Source organism: Rhinopithecus roxellana, chromosome 13 (genome assembly GCF_007565055.1).
Source record: "Rhinopithecus roxellana isolate Shanxi Qingling chromosome 13, ASM756505v1, whole genome shotgun sequence".
NCBI classification, from domain to species: Eukaryota; Metazoa; Chordata; class Mammalia; order Primates; family Cercopithecidae; genus Rhinopithecus; species Rhinopithecus roxellana.
In genome coordinates, this window is record NC_044561.1 from 109535123 (window position 1) to 109554737 (window position 19615).

Genomic DNA, 19615 nt, shown 5'->3' on the forward strand with positions numbered 1-19615 from the left:
ACAATAAGACAAACTAATAAAAGTGTTGCAAGGAAGCTGGGCTTTTTTCCACTGTGACTTTGAGAATGGCAGTGGAGTCCTTACCTATCTTCCTCCCAGAGATGTCCATCAGGCTCAGGTAAGGGAAACTGGAGCCACTGGGCTTTGGTCCATTTCTCTTCTTGGACCACTCTTCCCACCCACAGATGCGTGGGTTCCTGCCTCTGTGGAAATGTCACCTTCTCAGAGAGGCACACCTCAGCCACTTAATATAAAATGGCCATCATCAGCACCAATAGGCTGGGCACAGTGTCTCACGGCAGTAATCCCAGTACTTTGGGAGGCTGAGGCAGGCGGATCACTTGAGGTCAGGAGTTTGAGACCAGCCTTGCGAAACCCCATCTCTGCTAAAAATACAAAAAATTAGTTGGGCGTCATGGCAGGCGCCTGTAATCCCAGCTACTTGGGAGGCTGAGGTGGAAGAATCACAGCAACCTGGGAGGTGGAGGTAGTGAGCCGAGACTGCACCACTGCACTCAAGCTTGAGCAACACAGCAAAATGCTGTCTCCAAAAAAAAAAAAAAAAAAAAATTCTGGCTAACACAAGGGTAAATTTACTGTTTTGGGGAAAGATTCTCTTCCCTGAATAAAGACATAAAAAGGAAGGCAACATCTTTCTTCTTCTTCGACATAGTCTACTCTGCTCAGAAAGTCCAAAATTGCTCCGACTACCTTATGACCACATGAATAGACAAGGTAGAAGGATGAAGAAACCCCTGGGTCTTTGATAACACCGTTGAATCACTGAATTAATCTTGGAAAATACTCTGTGTCCAGACTTGTTATTATGTGAGAGAATAAATCCTTTGGCTAAGCTTCTACCTGCTGGGCTTTGTTGCTGCTAAAAGCACCCAACTGATACAAATGCCCATCTCACCATGCTCTTATCATGTCATTCTTTTTGCATCTTTGCTATTTTAATAGGGTAAAAAAAAGGGTGCTCATCATTTTTTGTTGTTGTTTTTTAATTTGTTTTATTTGTTGCTGTTTTTTGAGACAAGATCTCCTTCTGTTGCCCAGCTGGAATGTAAAGCCTCATGCCTCATGCCTCATGGCTCCCTGCAGCCTTGTCTTACTGGGCTCAAGCACTCCTCCTGCCTCAGCTTCCCAAGTAGCTGGCAACACAGGTGTGTGCCACCATGCCTGGCTAATTTTTAAAAATTTTTTTGTAGAGATGGGGTCTCACTATGTTGCCCAGACTGGTCTTGAACTTCTGGGTTCAAGCAATTTGCCTGCCTCAACCTCCCAAACTGCAGGGATTATAAGTGTGAGCCACTATACCCAGTTCTCATCATTCTTAAATTACTTTTTATTTGTACCCAAGTACAATATGGGAACACAATTTAAAAAGTCCAGTGGCATTTCAAGCTTCTTTCCTCCCACTTCCTCAGGTCTGTTCTCCAGAGAAAAGGGTTCTTTTACCCCTTTTGTCTCTTCCAGCATGTCCTTCTCTATTTCTAAATAACATAACTATATAGTTATTTCTTGATGTTTTAATTTTAGATACATTTAGATAAATTCTCTTTAATTTTGATTTCTAAGTCTGCCTCCTTCTAGGGTCACTTATGGCTTTTTATTTACTTTTATTTATTTATTTATTTATTTATTTATTTATTTATTTTGAGGCAGGGTCTCACTCTGTCGCCCAAGCTGGAGGGCAATGGTGCAATCTCAGCTCACTGCAGCCTCTGCCTCCTGGGTTCAAGCAATTCTCCCGCCTCAGTCATCCAAATAGCAGGTGTGCACCATCATGCCGGGCTACTTTTTGTATTTTAAGTAGAGACAGGGTTTCACTATGTTGCTGAGGCTGATTTCGAACTCTTGAGCTCAAGCCATCTGCCCGCCTTGGGCTCCCAAAGTGCTGGGATTACAGGTGTGAGCCACTGCGCCCGACCACTTACAGCTTTTTAAATCTTGATACCTTTAACCCATCTGGATGAATATCTAAAGTTATTCTCATATGTGTTAGTTATATCTCCCCAGAAAAACTCTACTCTTATAGAATATACGGACCACACTTTTTTTTTTTTTTTTTTTTTGAGATGGAGTCTCGCTCTGTCACCCAGGCTGGAGTGCAGTGGTGCGATCTTGGCTCACTGCAACCTCCACCTCCCGGGTTCAAGTGATTCTCCTGCCTCAACCTCCCGAGTAGCTGGGACTACAGGCACACGCCACCATGCCCAGCTAATTTTTGTATTTTTAGTAGAGACGGGGTTTCACCGTGTTGGCCAGGATGGTCTCGATTTCTTGACCTCGTGATCCGCCCGCCTCAGCCTCCCAAAGTGCTGGGATTACAGACGTGAGTCACCGCACCCAGTCATGGACCACATCTTAGATTTTAAAAAAAATCTCCCTCCCTAGTTACATACACAGTGATTGTTTGGTATATGTTTATAGAATGGATATTTGTGACTAAACAGACTAAGGCTTTGACCCTGTACCCACGAGTAGTCATTCTCAGCTGAATAGGACAAGCAGAGACTTCAGCAGCTGCAGGGATGAAGAGGTCCTACTGGCTTTTTAAACCCAGGAAACAGACACTGAAAGTTTACCTTCTCAAATCGGGACTCTGCATTTTTTGCCAAAGTTAGCAGTAATTCTCCTGCTGATCGCTGGATGCAGGGATGATTCAGGTTTTTCAGGGTATCAAATGTAGTCATTATAAACTGGCAGAGCTCATTCGAATCGAGAAAACCTTCAAAGGCCTGAAATGATGTAGGAAAATGAATTTCCAAGAAATATGGAAATATGGTATGATAGAAAGTGCCCTGAACAAGGACTCGAGTCTAAGTTAACAATCAGAGAAGTGGACAAAGATGTACAAGGCTGTTTTATTTGAGTCTTGTGGTTTTGTTTTGTTTTTGGAGATAGCATCTTACTCTGTCACCCAGGCAGGGGCACAATCACGGCTCACTGTAGCCACAACCTCTTGGGCTCAAGTGATCCTCCTGCCTCAGCCTTCTGAATAGCTGAGGCTACAGGCACCTGCTACCACACTCTGATAATTTTTAGATTTTTTGGTAAACACAGGGGTCTCACTATGTTGCCCAGGCTGGCCATGAACTCTTGGCTCAAGCGATCCTCCCGCCTCAGCCTCCCAAAGTATTGGAATTATAGACGTGAGCTATGCACCCAGCCCAGTCTTGTTTATTATGGTAAAAAGGTGGAAGCAATCCAAATGTCCACTGCTAGCATCTGTGCATGGACTTTTGCTGCTCCGACACTGAGGCTGGAGTGCAGTGGTGTGATCACAGCTCACTGCAGCCTGGACTCCCAGGCTCAATCAATCCTCCGACTTGTTTCCTGAGAAGCTAGGACTACAGGTATGCACCACCACACCCAGCTAATTTTTTTATTTGTAGAGATGGGTCTTGCTATGTTGCCCAGGATGGTCTGGAATCCTGGGCTCAAGTGATCCTTCCGCCTCAGCCTCCCTAAGTGCTGGGCTGACAGGGGTGAGCCACTGCACCCAGCCTGCTGCTCTGACATTTAGAAAGAAGCTTTATTGGCCAGGTGCAGTGGCTCATGCCTGTAATCCCAGCTCTTTGGGAGCCTAAAGCGGGAGAAACACTTGAGCCCACGATTCGAGACTAGCTGCTTGGCCAACATGAAGAAACCCTGTCTCTACTAAAAATACAAAAATTAGTTGGGTGTGGTGGTGCATGTGTGTAATCCCAGCTACTTGGGAGGCTGAGGGAGGAGAATCACTTGAACCTGGGAGGCGGAGGTTGCGGTGAGATGAGATCGTGCCACTGCACTCCAGCCTGGGTGACAGAGCGAGACTCCATCTCAAAAATAAAATAAAATAAAAGAAGCCTGGCATAGTGGCTCACGTCTGCAATCCCACTACTTTGGGAGGCCGAGGCAGGTGGATCACCTGAGGTCCGAGTTCAAGACCAACCTGACAAACATGGAGAAACTCTGTCTCTACTAAAAACACAAAATTAGCTGGGCGTGGTGGCGAATCCCAGCTACTCAAGAGGCTGAGGCAGGAGAATCACTTGAACCCAGGAGGCGGAGGTTGCAGCAAGCCAAGATTGAGCCATTGCACTCCAGCCTGGGTGGCAAGAGTGAAACTCCGTCTCAGAGAAACACCTCCCCCCAAACAAAACAAAACAAAACAAGAAAAGAAAAAGAAGCTGTATTATGAGATCTTCAGAAAGAGTCACAGTTTTATAGGATAGGACTTAAAAAAAAAGGCCCTAATGTTACACAGCTGACAGGTTCCCAGGCATAATTAAAATGCCTTGTCTGGAGACAACATACTAAAAAATGTGTCATTCTGTCTTTCTTTGCATTTAGTAGTAGATAAAGTCCTTCACATGATTATAATAGGTTTAATTTAGTGGGTACTTACTAGTAAATTTTTTTTTTTTTTTACAATTTACACTGTTTACAATTCAGTCGTGGTTTAGCAAAGCATTTTCCATACGATATCTCATTTAACCACAACTGAATTGTAAATAGTGTAAATTAAAAAAAAAAATTGTAAAAACTGTCCCAATTTTTACAGATCTCCATCATGCAGATGAGAAAATTGATGTGCAGAGAGATGAAATTACTTGGTACCTTTCACCCTACATGAGTAAGATACGTGGGTTTTCTTTATTTTCCCCTAGCCCCTAGAATGCCTGGTACCTAGTGGATATACAAGTATTTATTGAATAATGCATAACTACATTAATTTAAAAGTGTCTGGCTTGTTGGATCAACCATACTCTCTTGCAGCTCCTTTTTGGGACCAGCATTTACGTTTGTAAGACACTGGCAATTACTAATAGTAGGAGCAGAGCTGGTATGAAGTGAAATCCAGGGATACTGGCCTCAATGGCAGGTTGACCTTAACCCCCAAACTAAGAGGGCAAGGGGTATATGGGCCAGGATCCTGGTGCCTTGTCTTCAAACTATGGAATGTTTAGAGACCACATTCCTTGGGCAATTGTGTATGGTTTTGTTTTATAAGAAACGACCAGAACTTTTTCCAAAGTGGTTTTTACTATTTTACATTTCTATGAATAAATGCAGGAGACTTCTGGTTGTTCCCCACCCTTGCCAACACTTCTGGCTATGGTTGTAATTTTAGCCATTCTTGTTACCTGGGCAATTCTGAAGGGACAGCTGTAGAAGCATTTAGCGGCAGAGCTGTAGAGCTCCAGGAATTCTCGACATTTTGTCATTGCTCTTTTCAAGCTTTGCTGATTTTTCTTGTCATGTATGATATCTGAAAAGAAAATATAAAATATGAATACTTTCTGGCTTCTTTTTTTCTTCTTGATTTTACAGGTCTGGTTGATCTCCAGTTTAAAGTGGATCCCAAGATCTTACTCTTCTTTTTCACTTAAACAAAAATGTCTGGGGGAGGGAGTATGTGTTCATCTGAAGGCTGATTTATTTCTCTTTTCTTATAGAACAATATATAAAAAGAGCCAAAAGAAAAAGCAAAGAGGAGGTCGAGGCAGGTGGATCACTTGAAGTCAAGAGTGTGAGACAACCCTGGCCAACATGGTGAAAATAAAAAAATTAGCCGGGCATGGTGGCACTCTCCTGTAGTCTCAGCTACCTGGGAGGCTGAGGTGGGAGGATCACTTGAACCCAAGAGGGGGAGCTTGCAGTGAACCAAGATCACACCACTGCACTCCAGCCTGGGTGACAGAGTAAGACCTTGTCTTTTTTTTTTTTTTGAGACAGAATTTCATTCTTGTTGCCCAGGCTGGAGTGCAATGGCGTGATCTCGGCTCACTGCAACCTCTGCCTCCTGGGTTCAAGCGATTCTCCTGCCTCAGCCTCTTGAGTAGCTGGGATTACAGGCATGTGCCACCACGCCCAGCTAATTTTGTATTTTTAGTAGAGACGGGGTTTCTCCATTTTGGTCAGGCTGGTCTCGAACTCCTGACCTCAGGTGATCCACCCGCCTTGGCCTCCCAAAGTGGTAGGATTACAGGCATGAGCCACACCACCCAGCCGATCCTGTCTTTAAAAAAAAAAAAAAAAAAAGCAAAAGCAAAGAGCTTTTTGTAAGAGCAGAGCATTTGAGTGATTTGTGAGTACAACCAAAGCATGCTACCTTATTTCCCCCCACTGGTGAGGAATGGTGAGGGGTCTCCCTATGAAGCTTAGGTTCCCAGAAAAAATTGCCCAACTTTATACTATGTATGATAATTCTGATATCAGAACTCTTCATCATTGTCTAGTTTTGCTGATCATTGTAGTGTCTTGTTTTTCTTCCGTTTTATTGTGACCTCATTGTTGCTGGAAATTTGTAGATGGAAAACTTATCTTTGAGCCCTTGGCTGAGGATACTGTCTCTCCAACTAGAAAATAAGCTCCCTGGGGGAAGGTATCTTGTCTGTCTTGTTTAGTGATGCATCACTAGAACAATAAATGCTTCATAACTATTTGCTGAATCAATAATCAACTGTATTTCTTTGGCTGTACACCTGGTAGAGACTGCTCATGCTCAGAGGTGCCCAACGACAGGACAGTTGCTTTGGGAAGTATGAAGCTTCCTTATCCATGTGAAGCACAGACCCAGGCAGAGGAATTACAGTTGTGTGTAGCTTAACAATTGGGATACATTTTGAGAAATGCACTGTTAGGCTACTGTATTACTGCATGAACATCACATAGAGTGTACTTTTTTTTTTTTTAGACAGTTTCTCACTCTGTCACCCAGACTGGAGTGCAGTGGTGCAATCTTGGCTCACTGCAACCTCCACCTCCCAGGTTTAAGCGATTCACCTGCCTCAGCCTCCTGAGTAGCTGGGACTACAGGCATACGCCACCATGCCAGGCTAATTTTTGTACTTTTAGTAGAAACGGGGTTTTGCCCTGTTGGCCAGGCTGGTCTTGAATTCCTGACCTCAGGTGATGGACCCTCCTCGGCCTCCCAAAGTGCTGGGATTACAGGCATGAGCCACTGCGCCTGGCCTAATTTTTTTTTTTTTTTTTGTTTACATTCTAAAGTGTTTTTGTTAAAAACTAAGACAAAAACACACACACTAGCCGAGGCCTACACAAGATAAGGATAATCAATACCACTGTCTTCCATCTTCACATCCTGCTCCACTGGAAGGTATTCAGGGCAGTAACACACATGGAGCTGTCATCTCCTATGATAACGCCTTCTTTAGGAATACCTCCTGAAGGGCCTGCCTGGGGCTGTTTCATAGTTAACTGATTTTTTAATAAGTAGAAGGAGTACATGCTAAAATAATCATAAAATGTATAGTAAATAAATAAACCAGTAACATAGTTATTTATTATCATTACCAAGGATACGTACTGTACATAATTGTAGGTTCTATACTTTTATATGACTGGTAGTGCAGTAGGTTTGTTTACACCAGTATCACCACAAACATGAGTAATGCATTGTGCCATAATGTTATGATGGCTACAATGTCACTAGGTGATAGAAAACTTTCAGCTCAGCTGGGTATGGTGGTGGACACCCATAGTCCCAGCACTTTAGAAGGCTGGGGTAGGAGCACTGCTTGAGCTCAGGAGTTGGAGACCAGCCTGGACAACATAGTGAGACTTTGTTTCTTTTTATTCTTTCTCTCTTTCTTTCTCTCTTTCTCTCTCTCTCTCTTTCAGATGGAGTCTTGCTCCGTCACCAGGCTGGAGTGCAGTGGCATGAGCTCAGCTCACTGCAACCCCTGCCTCCCAGGTTCAAGTGATTCTCCTGCCTCAGCTTCCCAAGTAGCTGGGACTACAGGCGTGTGCCACTCCACCTAGCTAATTTTTGTATTTTTAGTAGAGACGGGGTTTCATCAGGTTGGCCAGGATGGTCTTGATCTCTTGACCTTGTGATCCGCCCGCCTCGGCCTCCCAAAGTGCTGGAATTACAGGCGTGAGCCACCGTGCCAAACTGAGACTTCCTTTCTTTAAAAAAAAAAATAATAATAATAAGGCTGGGCGTGGTGGTTCATGCTGTAATCCTAGCACTTTGGGATGCTGAGGCGGGCAGATCACTTGAGGTCAGGAGTTCGAGACCAGCCTGGCCAACATTAAGTAACATTTAGTAGAGATGGTGAAACCCCATCTCTACTAAAAATACAAAAATGAGCCAGGTGTGGTGGTGGCTGCCTGTAATCCCAGCTACTCAGGAGACTGAGGCATAAGAACTGCTTGAACCTGGGAGGTGGAGGTTGCAGTGAGCCGAGATCACACCACTGCACTACAGCCTGGGCAACAGAGCGAGACTCCACCTCAAAATAAAATAAAATAAAATAAAATAAAAATTTCAGCTCCATTCTAATCTTATGTGACCCATACATGATCAGTTGTTGACTGAAATGTCATTATATGCTGCATGACTGTACTCGGCAGGGATGGAGTAGACTGCGATTCAAACACCGGGGGAATGCTGGGTTAGATATCCTCTAAAGTCCCTTCTAACCATGGAAGTCAGTGACTCATTCCTTGACCACACTGGCCCTCTCTCTATTTTTCAAACTCCTCAAGCTCACGCCTACCAAGGATCCTTTCCTTAGTCATTCCTTCTGCCTAATACACTCTTCTTACCTCTCCAGGTGGCAAACTGCTCTTTATTCTCCGGATTATCTTTTCTGAACCCTGCAACTAGATTTGATTCTTACTCATGGCCCCTGTAATTTCCCTTCATAAGCACATTAATTCTCCTGCAGCCTCGACCTCCTGGGCTAAAGCAATTCTCCCACCTTCACCTCCTGAGTAGCTGAGATCATAGGCATACTCCACCATGCCAGCTAATTTTTAAAATTTTTTGTAGAGAAGGGTTTTTGCCATGTTGCCCAGGCTGGTCTCAAACTCCTAGGCCCAAGCGGTCCTCCCAGCTTGGCCTGGCAAAATGCTATGAATATAGGAGTGAACCACTGCGCCCAGCCTCACTCCTACTTCTGACCAAACTAATCACTCTAGTTTGTCCACAGGGCCACGTTTAGCCACTCCCTGGCTATGCAGATGGATGACAATAGTGGGTCTGATCTAGTATTAGGATTCTAATTATTAAGTCAGTGTTGCTTCATCTCTGCCTATGGACTATGTATCTTTCTCTTTATGAACTACTGTAAAAGGCCTTTCCAGAACATGGGGACTAAATGAATGTGTAAGGAGGGCTGGTGCTTATGTTGTGCTGGAGAATTCACTCAGGACCTCGCGGCCTTCAGCAGTGTCTTACACTTCAGCCTCAGGGTGATATGCAGCAGGTAGTGAATGCTCTCTGCAGCCTCCTCAGCCACCTTTTCCTGTGGGTCCCCACAGAGCAGTGCCATCAGAGCCACTAGGTGTCCAAGTCTTTGGAATCGCAGTGGAAGCTTGAGAAAGAAAAAGAAAGATGTCATCAGAAAACATGTGCATTTAGTGCCTTCGATTTGAATTGTTGAGAAGTAATCCCAATTCTACTCTCAATTCAAGGGAAGTGTAAGGGTCACAATCAGCCTGTGGATCTCTGTAGGGTTCATATTTAACATAGGTAGACACGGTATAGCCAGTAGATGGTGTTATTAAGAAATAGGGGAATTCTAACCTAAGTAAACAATCTGAAAAATGAAAAAGCTTTGTGCATAAAGATGTTAGTTCTAGCACTGTTTTTATTTTTATTTTTTAATTTTAATTTTTGGGAGTACATAGTAGGTCTATATATTTGTGGGGTATATAGGCCTGCAATGCATAACAATCATATCATGGAAAATGGAGTATCCACCCCCTCAAGCATTTATTCTTTGTGTTATAAACAGTCCAATTATATTCTTTTAGCTATTTTAATAATTTTTTTTTATGAAACAGAGTTTTGCCCTTTTCGCTCAGGCTGGAGTGCAGTGGCGCGATCTCAGCTCACTGCAGCCTCCGCCTCCTGGGTTCAAGTGATTCTCCTGCCTCAGCCTCCCAAATAGCTGGAATTACAAGTGTGAGCCACTGCACCCAGGTAATTTTTGTATTTCTAGTAGAGATGGGGTTTTGCTGTGTTGGCCAGGCTGGTCTCAAACTCTGAACCTCAAGTGATCCACCCGCCTCAGTCTCCCAAATTACAGGCCTGAGCCACCACAGCTGGCCAAATATACGTACATTTAATATTACCAAATAAAAATGTATTACATTTTTAATATTATTTAAAAATTACTAATGCACAATAGTCACCCTGTTGTGCTATAAAATATTAGGTCTTATTCATTCTAACGACGTTTTTGGTACCTATTAACCATCCCCACCTCTCCCCAACCCTGCTACCACCCTTCTCAGTCTCTGATAACCATCCTTCCATTCTCTCTCTTCATGAATTAAACTGTTTTGATTTTCAGGTCCCACAATATGTGAAAACATGTGATGTTTGTCTTTCCATGCCCGGTATATTTCACTTAGCATAACGACCTCCAGTTCCATCCATGTTGTTGCGAATGACAGGATCTCATTCTTTTTATGGCTGAAGAGTACTTCATTGTGTATAAGTACTTCATTGTGTATAAGTACTTCATTGTGTATAAGTACTTCATTGTGTATAAGTACTTCATTGTGTATAAGTACTTCATTGTGTATAAGTACTTCATTGTGTATAAGTACTTCATTGTGTATAAGTACTTCATTGTGTATAAGTACTTCATTGTGTATAAGTACTTCATTGTGTATAAGTACTTCATTGTGTATAAGTACTTCATTGTGTATAAAAGTACTTCATTGTGTATAAGTACTTCATTGTGTATAAGTACTTCATTGTGTATAAGTACTTCATTGTGTATAAGTACTTCATTGTGTATAAAAGTACTTCATTGTGTATAAGTACTTCATTGTGTATAAGTACTTCATTGTGTATAAGTACTTCATTGTGTATAAGTACTTCATTGTGTATAAAAGTACTTCATTGTGTATTCTTTATCCATTCATCTGTTGATAAACACGCTGCTTCCAAACTTTGGCTATTGTGAAGAGTGTCGCAACAAACAGGGGAGTGCAGATATCGCTTCCACATACTGATTTCCTTTCTTTGGGGTATACACCCAGCAGTGGTCTAAAGACCACACTTTGGAAATAATTGCATGACAATAGTAAAGAGAATTATCCTACAGCCAGTCTATGAATACAACTATTAAAAATCAAGTATCTAAGAAATGTATAATGTGTTATTCTGCTAAGTAAAAAAGCTGAGGCCGGGCGCTGTGGCTCAAGCCTGTAATCCCAGCACTTTGGGAGGCCGAGACGGGCGGATCACGAGGTCAGGAGATCGAGACCATCCTGGCTAACACAGTGAAACCCCGTCTCTACTAAAAAAAAAAAATACAAAAAACTAGCCGGGCGAGGTGGCGGGCACCTGTAGTCCCAGCTACTTGGGAGGCTGAGGCAGGAGAATGGCGTAAACCCGGGAGGTGGAGCTTGCAGTGAGCTGAGATCCGGCCACTGCGCTCCAGCCTGGGCGACAGAGTGAGACTCTGTCTCAAAAAAAAAAAAAAAAAAAAAGCTGAACGCGGCCAGGCGTGGTGGCTCATGCCAGTAATCCCAGCACTTTGGGAGGCTGAGGTGGGCGGATCACCTGAGGTCAAGGATTCGAGACCAGCCTGCCACGCCAACATGGCGAAACCCCATCTCTACTAAAAGGACAAAAATCAGCCAGACGTGGTGGCAGGCAACTGTAATCCCAGCTATTCAGGAGGCTGAGGCAGGAGAATCGCTTGAACCTGGGAGGCGCAGGTTGTAGTGAGCCAGTATCACGCCACTGCACTCCAGCCTGGGTGACAAGAGTGAGACTCCACCTCAAAATTAATACATACATACATACATACATACATACATAAAGTAAAAAATAAAAATAAAAAGCTGAATGCAAAGTTGAGATACAGCATTAATTCTATTTATAAAATTCATTTTTTAAATATCCTGCTTGACTATGGAAAAAAAATCCATGTAACGTAGCTGGCAAAAATCAGAAAAGGAAATATAACTTGAAATAAATACTGAAGAAAACTGGATAAATTAAAAAATTGGCTGGGCGCGGTGGCTCACACCTATAACCCCAGCACTTTGGGAGGCCAAGGCGGACATATCATTTGAGGCCAGGAGTTCAAGACCTGCTTGGCCAACATGGTGAAACCCCGTATCTACTAAAAATACAGAAAAATTATCTGGGCGTGGTGGCGCATGCCTGTAATCCCAGCTACTCGGGAGGCTGAGGCAGGAGAATTGCTTGAGCCTGGTAGGTGGAGGTGGCAGTCAGCCAAGATCGCACCACTGCACTCCAGCCAGGGCGACAGAATGAGACTCCAAACAATAGATAAATAAATATATAAAAATTAAAAACTTAAAAATAATAAAAATAAAACATTAAGGTAGAAAAGATAAATGAAGTTAGGAATTTGGTTGGCATGCAGAATGCATAATCATTTGCTTGAGGCAGGTCAAGGAGCAAGGCTCTGAACTCTCTCATGGCGAATGTAGACGTACACACAATGGTCCACAGAACATGATTCACGCTGTCCTTAAGATAACAAGCGGCCGGGTGCGGTGGCTCACACCTGTAATCCCAGCACTTTGGGAGGCCGAGGCAGGTGGATCACGAGGTCAGGAGATCAAGACCATCCTGGCTAACACGGTGAAACCCCGTCTCTACTAAAAATACAAAAAATTAGCCGGGTGTGGTGGTGGGCACCTATAGTCCCAGCTACTTGGGAGGCTGAGGCAGGAGAATGGCGTGAACCCAGGAGGCGAGGCTTGCAGTGAGCCAAGATGGCACCACTGCACTGCAGACTGGGTGACAGAGCAAGACTCTGTTTCAAAAAAAAAAAAAAAAAGATAACAAGCAACTAGCCACGCAGAGGAAGCACAGCTTTTCCTAGGGTTGAGATGGAAAGAAATTTCTTCCGTGGCTCTACAGAAATAAGACACAGAAATATTGTGAACAGCCTTTACAACCTATTTACAGTAAACACAGCAACACATAGAGCTGTATAACATCTTTAATTCACTGATATAACCTTCATTCATTCAATCAACCAATAAATACGGTGTCAGTTATGTGCCAGGAACTATGACTGGCACTGGGGATATAAGCAGTGAACAAAAGAGAATATCCCTGCTTGCGGAGGTGATGATCTAGTTGGGGAAACACAAAGTAAACAAAATAGATATGTAAAATGTTATTATGTATCAAATGATGATAAATGTCATGATTAACAAAAATTCAGGGGAAAGGGATAAGAATTGTTTAGGACGGTCAGGGAAGGCCTCACTAATACTGAAATGAGAGACTGAGCCACGGAGATACCCAGGAGAAGAGCATTCTGGGCAGAGAGAATGGCAAGTGCCAAGGACTGAGATGGGTGTGTTTGGTGTTTCTGAGGAACCATAAGTAGGTGAGATTGGCTGGAGCGATGTAAATGAGAAGGAAAGAAATAGGAAGTAGATGAAGAATGGGCCAGAAGGTATTGAAACCTGTAGAATGTTGTGAGGACTTTGGCCAGCGGAGGGTCTTGAGCAGAGAAGGGACATGGGTTGACTTACATTTACTCAATCAATATTGAATTGACCATCAACCACATGGCAGATTCTGTGCTAGGCAGGCACTGGGGCTACTGTGGTGAACAAGACAAGTATAATTGCAAGGTACAGTGGCTCATGTCTGTAATCCCAGCATTTTGGAAGGCAGAGGTGGGAGGACTGTTTGACCCCAAGAGTTTGAGACCAGCTTGGGCAATATAGTGAGACCCCAATCTGTATAAAAAATTAAAAAATTAACCAGGCATGGTGGTATATGCCTGTAGTCCCAGCTACTAGGGAGGCTAAGGCAGGAGCATTGCTTAAGGCCAGGAGGTTGAGGCTGCAGTAAGCCATGATCGCACTACTGCACTCCAACCTGGGTGACAGAGCGAGACCCTGTCTCACAAAAAAAAAAAAAAAAAGAAAAGAAAAAAAAACAGAGGAGCATAATCACTGGTAGAATTTATACTCTATTAGTGGGAAACAGATAACACAGCAACAAAGGAAGAATCAAGCCAGATAACCTCTGATTCTAGACAGCCCTAGGAAGGAGAGAGAGATGAGGCAGAGAGCAAGCATAGGTCTGTCTGTGGTGAGCAGAGGCCCTTTTGAGGTCGAGACATCTGAACACAGTGCTAAGGAACCAGGAGAGGCTGGCTCTGGGCAGAGCTGGGGAAGGTCACTCCAAGCAGAGAAGGCAGCAAATGCAAAGGCCATGAGGCAAGATGAGCCTTATGTGGGAAGGAACATGAAGGCAGCTGTTGTGCGGTAAGTCAGGGGACTTAGGTGTAGAGAGGCAGGCAGAGTTACATCAGACACGACCGCATATTCTAAGATCAGTTTGGAAATCACTGGATCAAACCAGTGACATGGGGGAAAAAAAGAAAATGAAGAAAAATAAAGAAAACACAGGGGAGAAAGCAAAGAAACAAGCAAGAATGACATGGGTCTGAAGAGGATGACTCTGGCTATATGCAGAGAACAAATTGGGGGTGGAAGCCCCCACCCCAACACACTCATGCACAAAACAGGACTTGGAAGGTGTCAGGCGTGGTGGCTCTGCCTGTAATCCCAGCACTGTGGGAGGCCGAGGCAGGCAGATCACTTGAGGCCAGGGATTTGAGACCAGCCTGGCCAACATGGTGAGACTCTGTCTCTACTAAAACTACAAAAATTAGCCAGGCGTGGTGGCCTGCACCTGTCACTGAATGACAAACAGTTAATAAGTTTTATAATCATAGTATTAAGAACCCCCAAACTTTATCAAGACAAAAAAGGCCACTGAAGAATTATGCTCCTAGTTTGATTACTAAATGCTTCTTTAATATTTCCTTTTTTCATTCTTTATTCTTCAGGTTTCTTTGAGAATATGAGAAAAGTTAGAGACCCAGATAATATATATCTGTCAAAACTCATTGAACTGTACACTTAAACTGGATAAATTCATTGTATACAAATTATACCTCAATAAAATTGGTTTTAAAAAAACTATGGACCTTCCTCAGAAAAATTCAGAAGAGGACGGGCACGGTGGCTCATGTCTGCAATCCCAGCACTTTGGGAAGCCAAGGGAAGAGGATCACTTGAGCCTGAGAGTTTGAGACTGGTCAGGGCAACATGGTGAAACTCCATCTCTACAAAAAAGTATATAAAAATTAGCCAGGCGTGGTGGTGTGTGCCTGTAGTCCCAGCTACTAGGGAGGCTGAGGCAGGAGGATTGCTTGGGCCTGGAAGGTCAAGGCTGCAGTGAGCCATGATCACGCCACTGTACTCCAGCCTGGGTGACAGAATGAGATCCTGCCTCAAAAAAAAAAAAAAAAAAAAAGGAAAATCCAGAAGACTGCACCACACCACATACTGCACACTCTGCAGACAACTTGTGGATGTTCACAGACCCCAGTAGCACCCAGGTTAACCATTCTCATATTTGCATCTCTCTCTCTCTGTTTCTTTTTTTTTTTTTTTTTTTGAGATAGAGTCTTGCTCTGTAGCCCAGGCTGGAGTGCAGTGGTATGATCTCAGCTCCCTGCAGCCTCTGTCTCCCAGCTTCAAGTGATTTTCCTGCCTCAGCCTCCTGGATAGCTGGGATTACAGGTGCCTGCCACCACGCCTGACTGATTTTTGTATTTTTAATAGACGTGGGGATTCACCGTGTTGGCCAGGCTGGTCTCGAACTCCTGAGCTCAAGTGATCCACCCGCCTCAGCCTCCTAAAGTGCTGGGATTGCAGATATGAGCTACTCCTCCCGGCCCCGTATTTGCAACTCTTTCCAGGAAAAAAATACCATAAGGAAGATCTCCAGGACCTGGAGAGAGATTAACGTGTAGGAGGGAATCATCTGAAACTCTCTTCTTTAATCTGTCACCAAAATTAGAGGTCGAGGGTTGTGGAAGGAAGAACAATGCACTGTTGGTATAGAATAATAGCGTAGTCAGTGATGGCCAGAAGTTACTTGCTTTTATTGACTAAGGAGAAAAAAGGAAGTAGCATAGTTGGAGGGGCTGCACTTACTTTAATACGTTTGGATATCGTTTCAATGTGAGAAATAAAGGACTGACTGGAATGCAGTCCTTTTAAACATGACTGTTAGAACATCTGTATCAGGAACAAAAAAGTATCTTCCCTCTTGTGCTTTGGAGAGGGAAAAAAAAAAAAGGAAAAAAGAAAGAAAGGAAAAGCAAAGCACAAATTATCTAAGGAAAATTTTGGTATAAGGACCTAGCATTCCTACCCTACCAACCTCTCTCCCAATTCCCAGGCCTTATTATGCAGGTTGGAGAAATGATCGATGGGGACAGGAGACACTCCAATGGCTAGAAAACCTGCTTAGGGAAGGGCAAAGAGATTATCAGGTAGAAGAAGGAGTAGACCCAGGAAGGAGGAACTAAGTTTTGAGGAATTCTTGTTAGGAGTTACGGAGAGGATTCTCAACCAAGAAGTGAGTGAGTGAGTGAAAAATAAAGACTTTCTTTTTGTTTGTTTTCTTTTTTTGAGATGGAGTTTCGCTCTTTGTTGCCCAGGCTGGAGTGCAGTGGCATGATCTTGGCTCACTGCAACCTCTGTCGCCCAGGTTCAAGCAATTCAAGGAGAAGATTTTTAAAAAAGAGATAAGGCTGGGTGCAGTGGCTCATGCCTGTAATCCCAGTGCTTTGGGAGGCTGAGGCAGGAGGATTACTTGAAGCCAGGAATTCAAGACCAGCCTGGGCAACAAAGTGAGACCCTGTCTCTACAAAAAAAAAAAAAAAAAATTTTTTTTTTTTGAGACAGAGTCTTGCTCTGTCACCCAGACTGGAGTGCAGTGGCACAATCTCAGCTCACCACAAGTTCTGCCTCCCGGGTTCACACCATTCTCCTGCCTCAGCCTCCCAAGTAGCTGGGACTACAGGTGCCTGCCACCATGCTCAGCTAATTTTTTATTTTCTTTTTATTTTTTTTAGTAGAGACGGGGTTTCACCGTGTTAGCCAGGATAATCTCAATCACCTGACCTCATGATCCACCTGCCTTGGCCTCCCAAAGTGCTGGGATTACACGCTTGAGCCACCGTGCCCAGCCCACAGAAAATTTTAAAAATTAGCCAGGCATGGTGGCGTGTGACTGTAGTCCCAGCTACTTGGAAGGCTGAGGCAGGAAGATTGCTTGAGGCCAGAAGTTCAAGGCTGCAGTGAGCTACGATGGCCCCATTGCACTCCAGCCTGAGTGATGGATCAAGACCCTGCCTTGAATAACGATCATAATAACAATGAGATGCCATAGGGGAGATGATTCAGAACTGAGAAGTGAGAGACAGAAAGAGAAATGTGAGGATCTGAAAAGAGGTGCCATAGTACCATTCTCTGAGTTGCTGGGAGATACTGAAGTCGATTTATTTAAATTTGCCTGCTGTACTCAAATATAATACTATACAGACACTAGGCCACCGTGGGCCTCAGGTATTTTCAGGTTATAGTTACTATATCATTATGTTCCAGCTGTTGTGCTAAGCAATGGGGATGCAAAGATTAATCAACACAGCAACTGGCCCCAAGCTGCTCAGGAGAAGAGCAGATATGAAGACAATGCTAAGTGCTATGTTAGTACATGAGCACGAAGGGGACACAGAACCAGCCTGGGGAGTCACAGAGAGGAGGGGAAATAGGCAGAGAGGGAATGGCTTTGGATCTTTCCTCCTCTGCAACTGAAGGGCTGCTCACCTTCAAGCTGAGATGTCTGGATAAGCACTTCAGAACCTGAGTCATACCGGCCGTGGCCCGTTCCCGCTCATGGTCTTTGACTGACTGTAACCAGGGGTCCAAGTGCTGTGAGAAATAAAGGGAGGCTAAATGGCTTATCAGGAAGATTTGGGATACCATCTTTATTGTGTTTAGAAAGAAATGTAGAAAGACAAGTTCCATGTTGCTACTGATCTGAAAATACTTTGCTAAATGCTACTACAGCTTGGGTGCTATGCCAAGTGAGCCACAAAGACATGGGTGGTGGGTGGTTTGGTTGTTATATAGGAGCTTAGGAGCTTCTTTTTTTTTTTTTCTTTTCTTTTTGAGATGGAGTCTCGCTCTGTTGCCCAGGCTGGAGTGCAATAGCATGATCTTGACTCACTGCAACCTCTGCCTCCTGAATTCAAGTGATTCTCTTGCCTCAGCCTCTCGAGTAGCTGGGACTACAGGCACCCGCCACCACGCCTGGCTAATTTCTGTATTTTTGTAGAGATGGGGTTTCACCATGTTGGCCAGGCTGATCTTGAATTCCTGACCTCAGGTAACCCACCCGTCTTGGCCCCACAAAGTGCTGGGATTACAGGTGTGAGCCACTATGCCTGGCTAGAGCTTATTTTCTAGACTTATTTTTCTCTTCAGCCCAATTCTTCAATTAATTATTCTGTACTTCTGAATGTTTTTAGCCCTTTCAAATCTGCTTTAGAAAGAAATAAAGTTAACAACATGCTACTGATATTAAAGTTTAACTCTGAGGACAGCCAGGTGTGGTTGCTCATGCCTGTAATCCCAGCACTGTGGGAGGGATTATACAGACGGAGCCCAGGAGTCGGAGACCAGCCTGGGCAACATGGTGAAACCCCATCTCTACAAAAAATACAAAAACTAGCTGGGCATGGTGGCGTGCGCCTGTAGTCCCAGCTGCTTGGGAGGCTGAGGTGGGATGACTGCTTGAGTCCGGAAGCTGGAGACGGCAGTAAGCTGAAATCGCACCACTGTAATCCAGCCTAAGAGACAGAACAAGATCCTGTCTCAAAAAAAGAAAAAAAGAAAGGCTTGAATTAAGCTGCCAAAGCAGGAAAGTACAAAGTACAATTGGACAGAGAGGAGAAACCCAATCTGGCTGGAATGCTAATGTACAAATAGAAGAGGAATGAGAAATAGTATTAAGGGTCAGTTAGGACAAGAACAAATGCCCATCAAAGCACTTAAGAAAACAAGCCAGAAAATAAGCTCCTGTAGCAGCCAAACTACTCAACTGCCTAGGTCTTTGTGCCTTGCTTGTCAGTTAGGACAACAATAAATGCATCATTTGGGTGCAAATGATTAATAATAGCTTAAAGGGTTATCCCTTTCTGGGATATTTGTATCTTAAAAAAGGGTAAGAAAAATAAAAATAACAATAATAAAAAAAGGGTAGGAGAGCAAGATAAACCTGAACGCAGTCAATGAATGCCAATGAATCAATCTCTAGTAATGGAACAGCATATACAGGAACAGGTGCAGGTCAGAGCAGTTGGTCATTACAACCTTTGAGTACCATCTGGTAGGAAGCTACTTATTTACTAACTCTTTTTTTGTTTTGTTTTTGAGAAGAAGTCTCGTTCTACCACCTAGGCTGGAGTACAGTGGCACAATCTTGGTTCACTGCAACCTCCGCCCCCTGGGTTCAAGCAATTCTCCTGCCTCAGCCTCCCGAGTAGCTGGGACTACAGGCATGCACCACCAAGCCTGGTTAATTTTGCATTTTTAGTAGGGAAGGTTTTTACCATGTTAGCCAGGCTGGTCTCAAACTCCTGACCTCAAATGATTGATTTGCCTGCCTTGGCCTCCCAAAGTGCTGGGATTACAGGCATGAGCCACCATGCCTGGCCTTACTAACTCTTGAGACTGACCCTTCCCTCATCACCGAATAAAACCCTTC

The 19615-nt window shown here is 43.8% G+C and overlaps 1 protein-coding gene across 2 annotated transcripts in view; it reads right to left on the reverse strand.

Moving 5' to 3' along the window:
* The window catches only part of MROH8 (maestro heat like repeat family member 8), an 84636-nt gene that overhangs the window by 36419 nt on the left and 28602 nt on the right, over positions 1–19615 (reverse strand). The window contains exons 8-11 of one of the 2 annotated variants that reach the window (XM_010355324.2): positions 17674–17778; positions 9200–9335; positions 5136–5260; positions 2592–2744 (exon numbers count right to left, since the gene is read on the reverse strand). In XM_010355324.2, the coding sequence (XP_010353626.2) occupies positions 2592–2744; positions 5136–5260; positions 9200–9335; positions 17674–17778 (519 nt within the window). The remainder of the gene's footprint in view (positions 1–2591; positions 2745–5135; positions 5261–9199; positions 9336–17673; positions 17779–19615) is intronic. The other variant, XM_010355325.2, reaches the window with a different exon arrangement.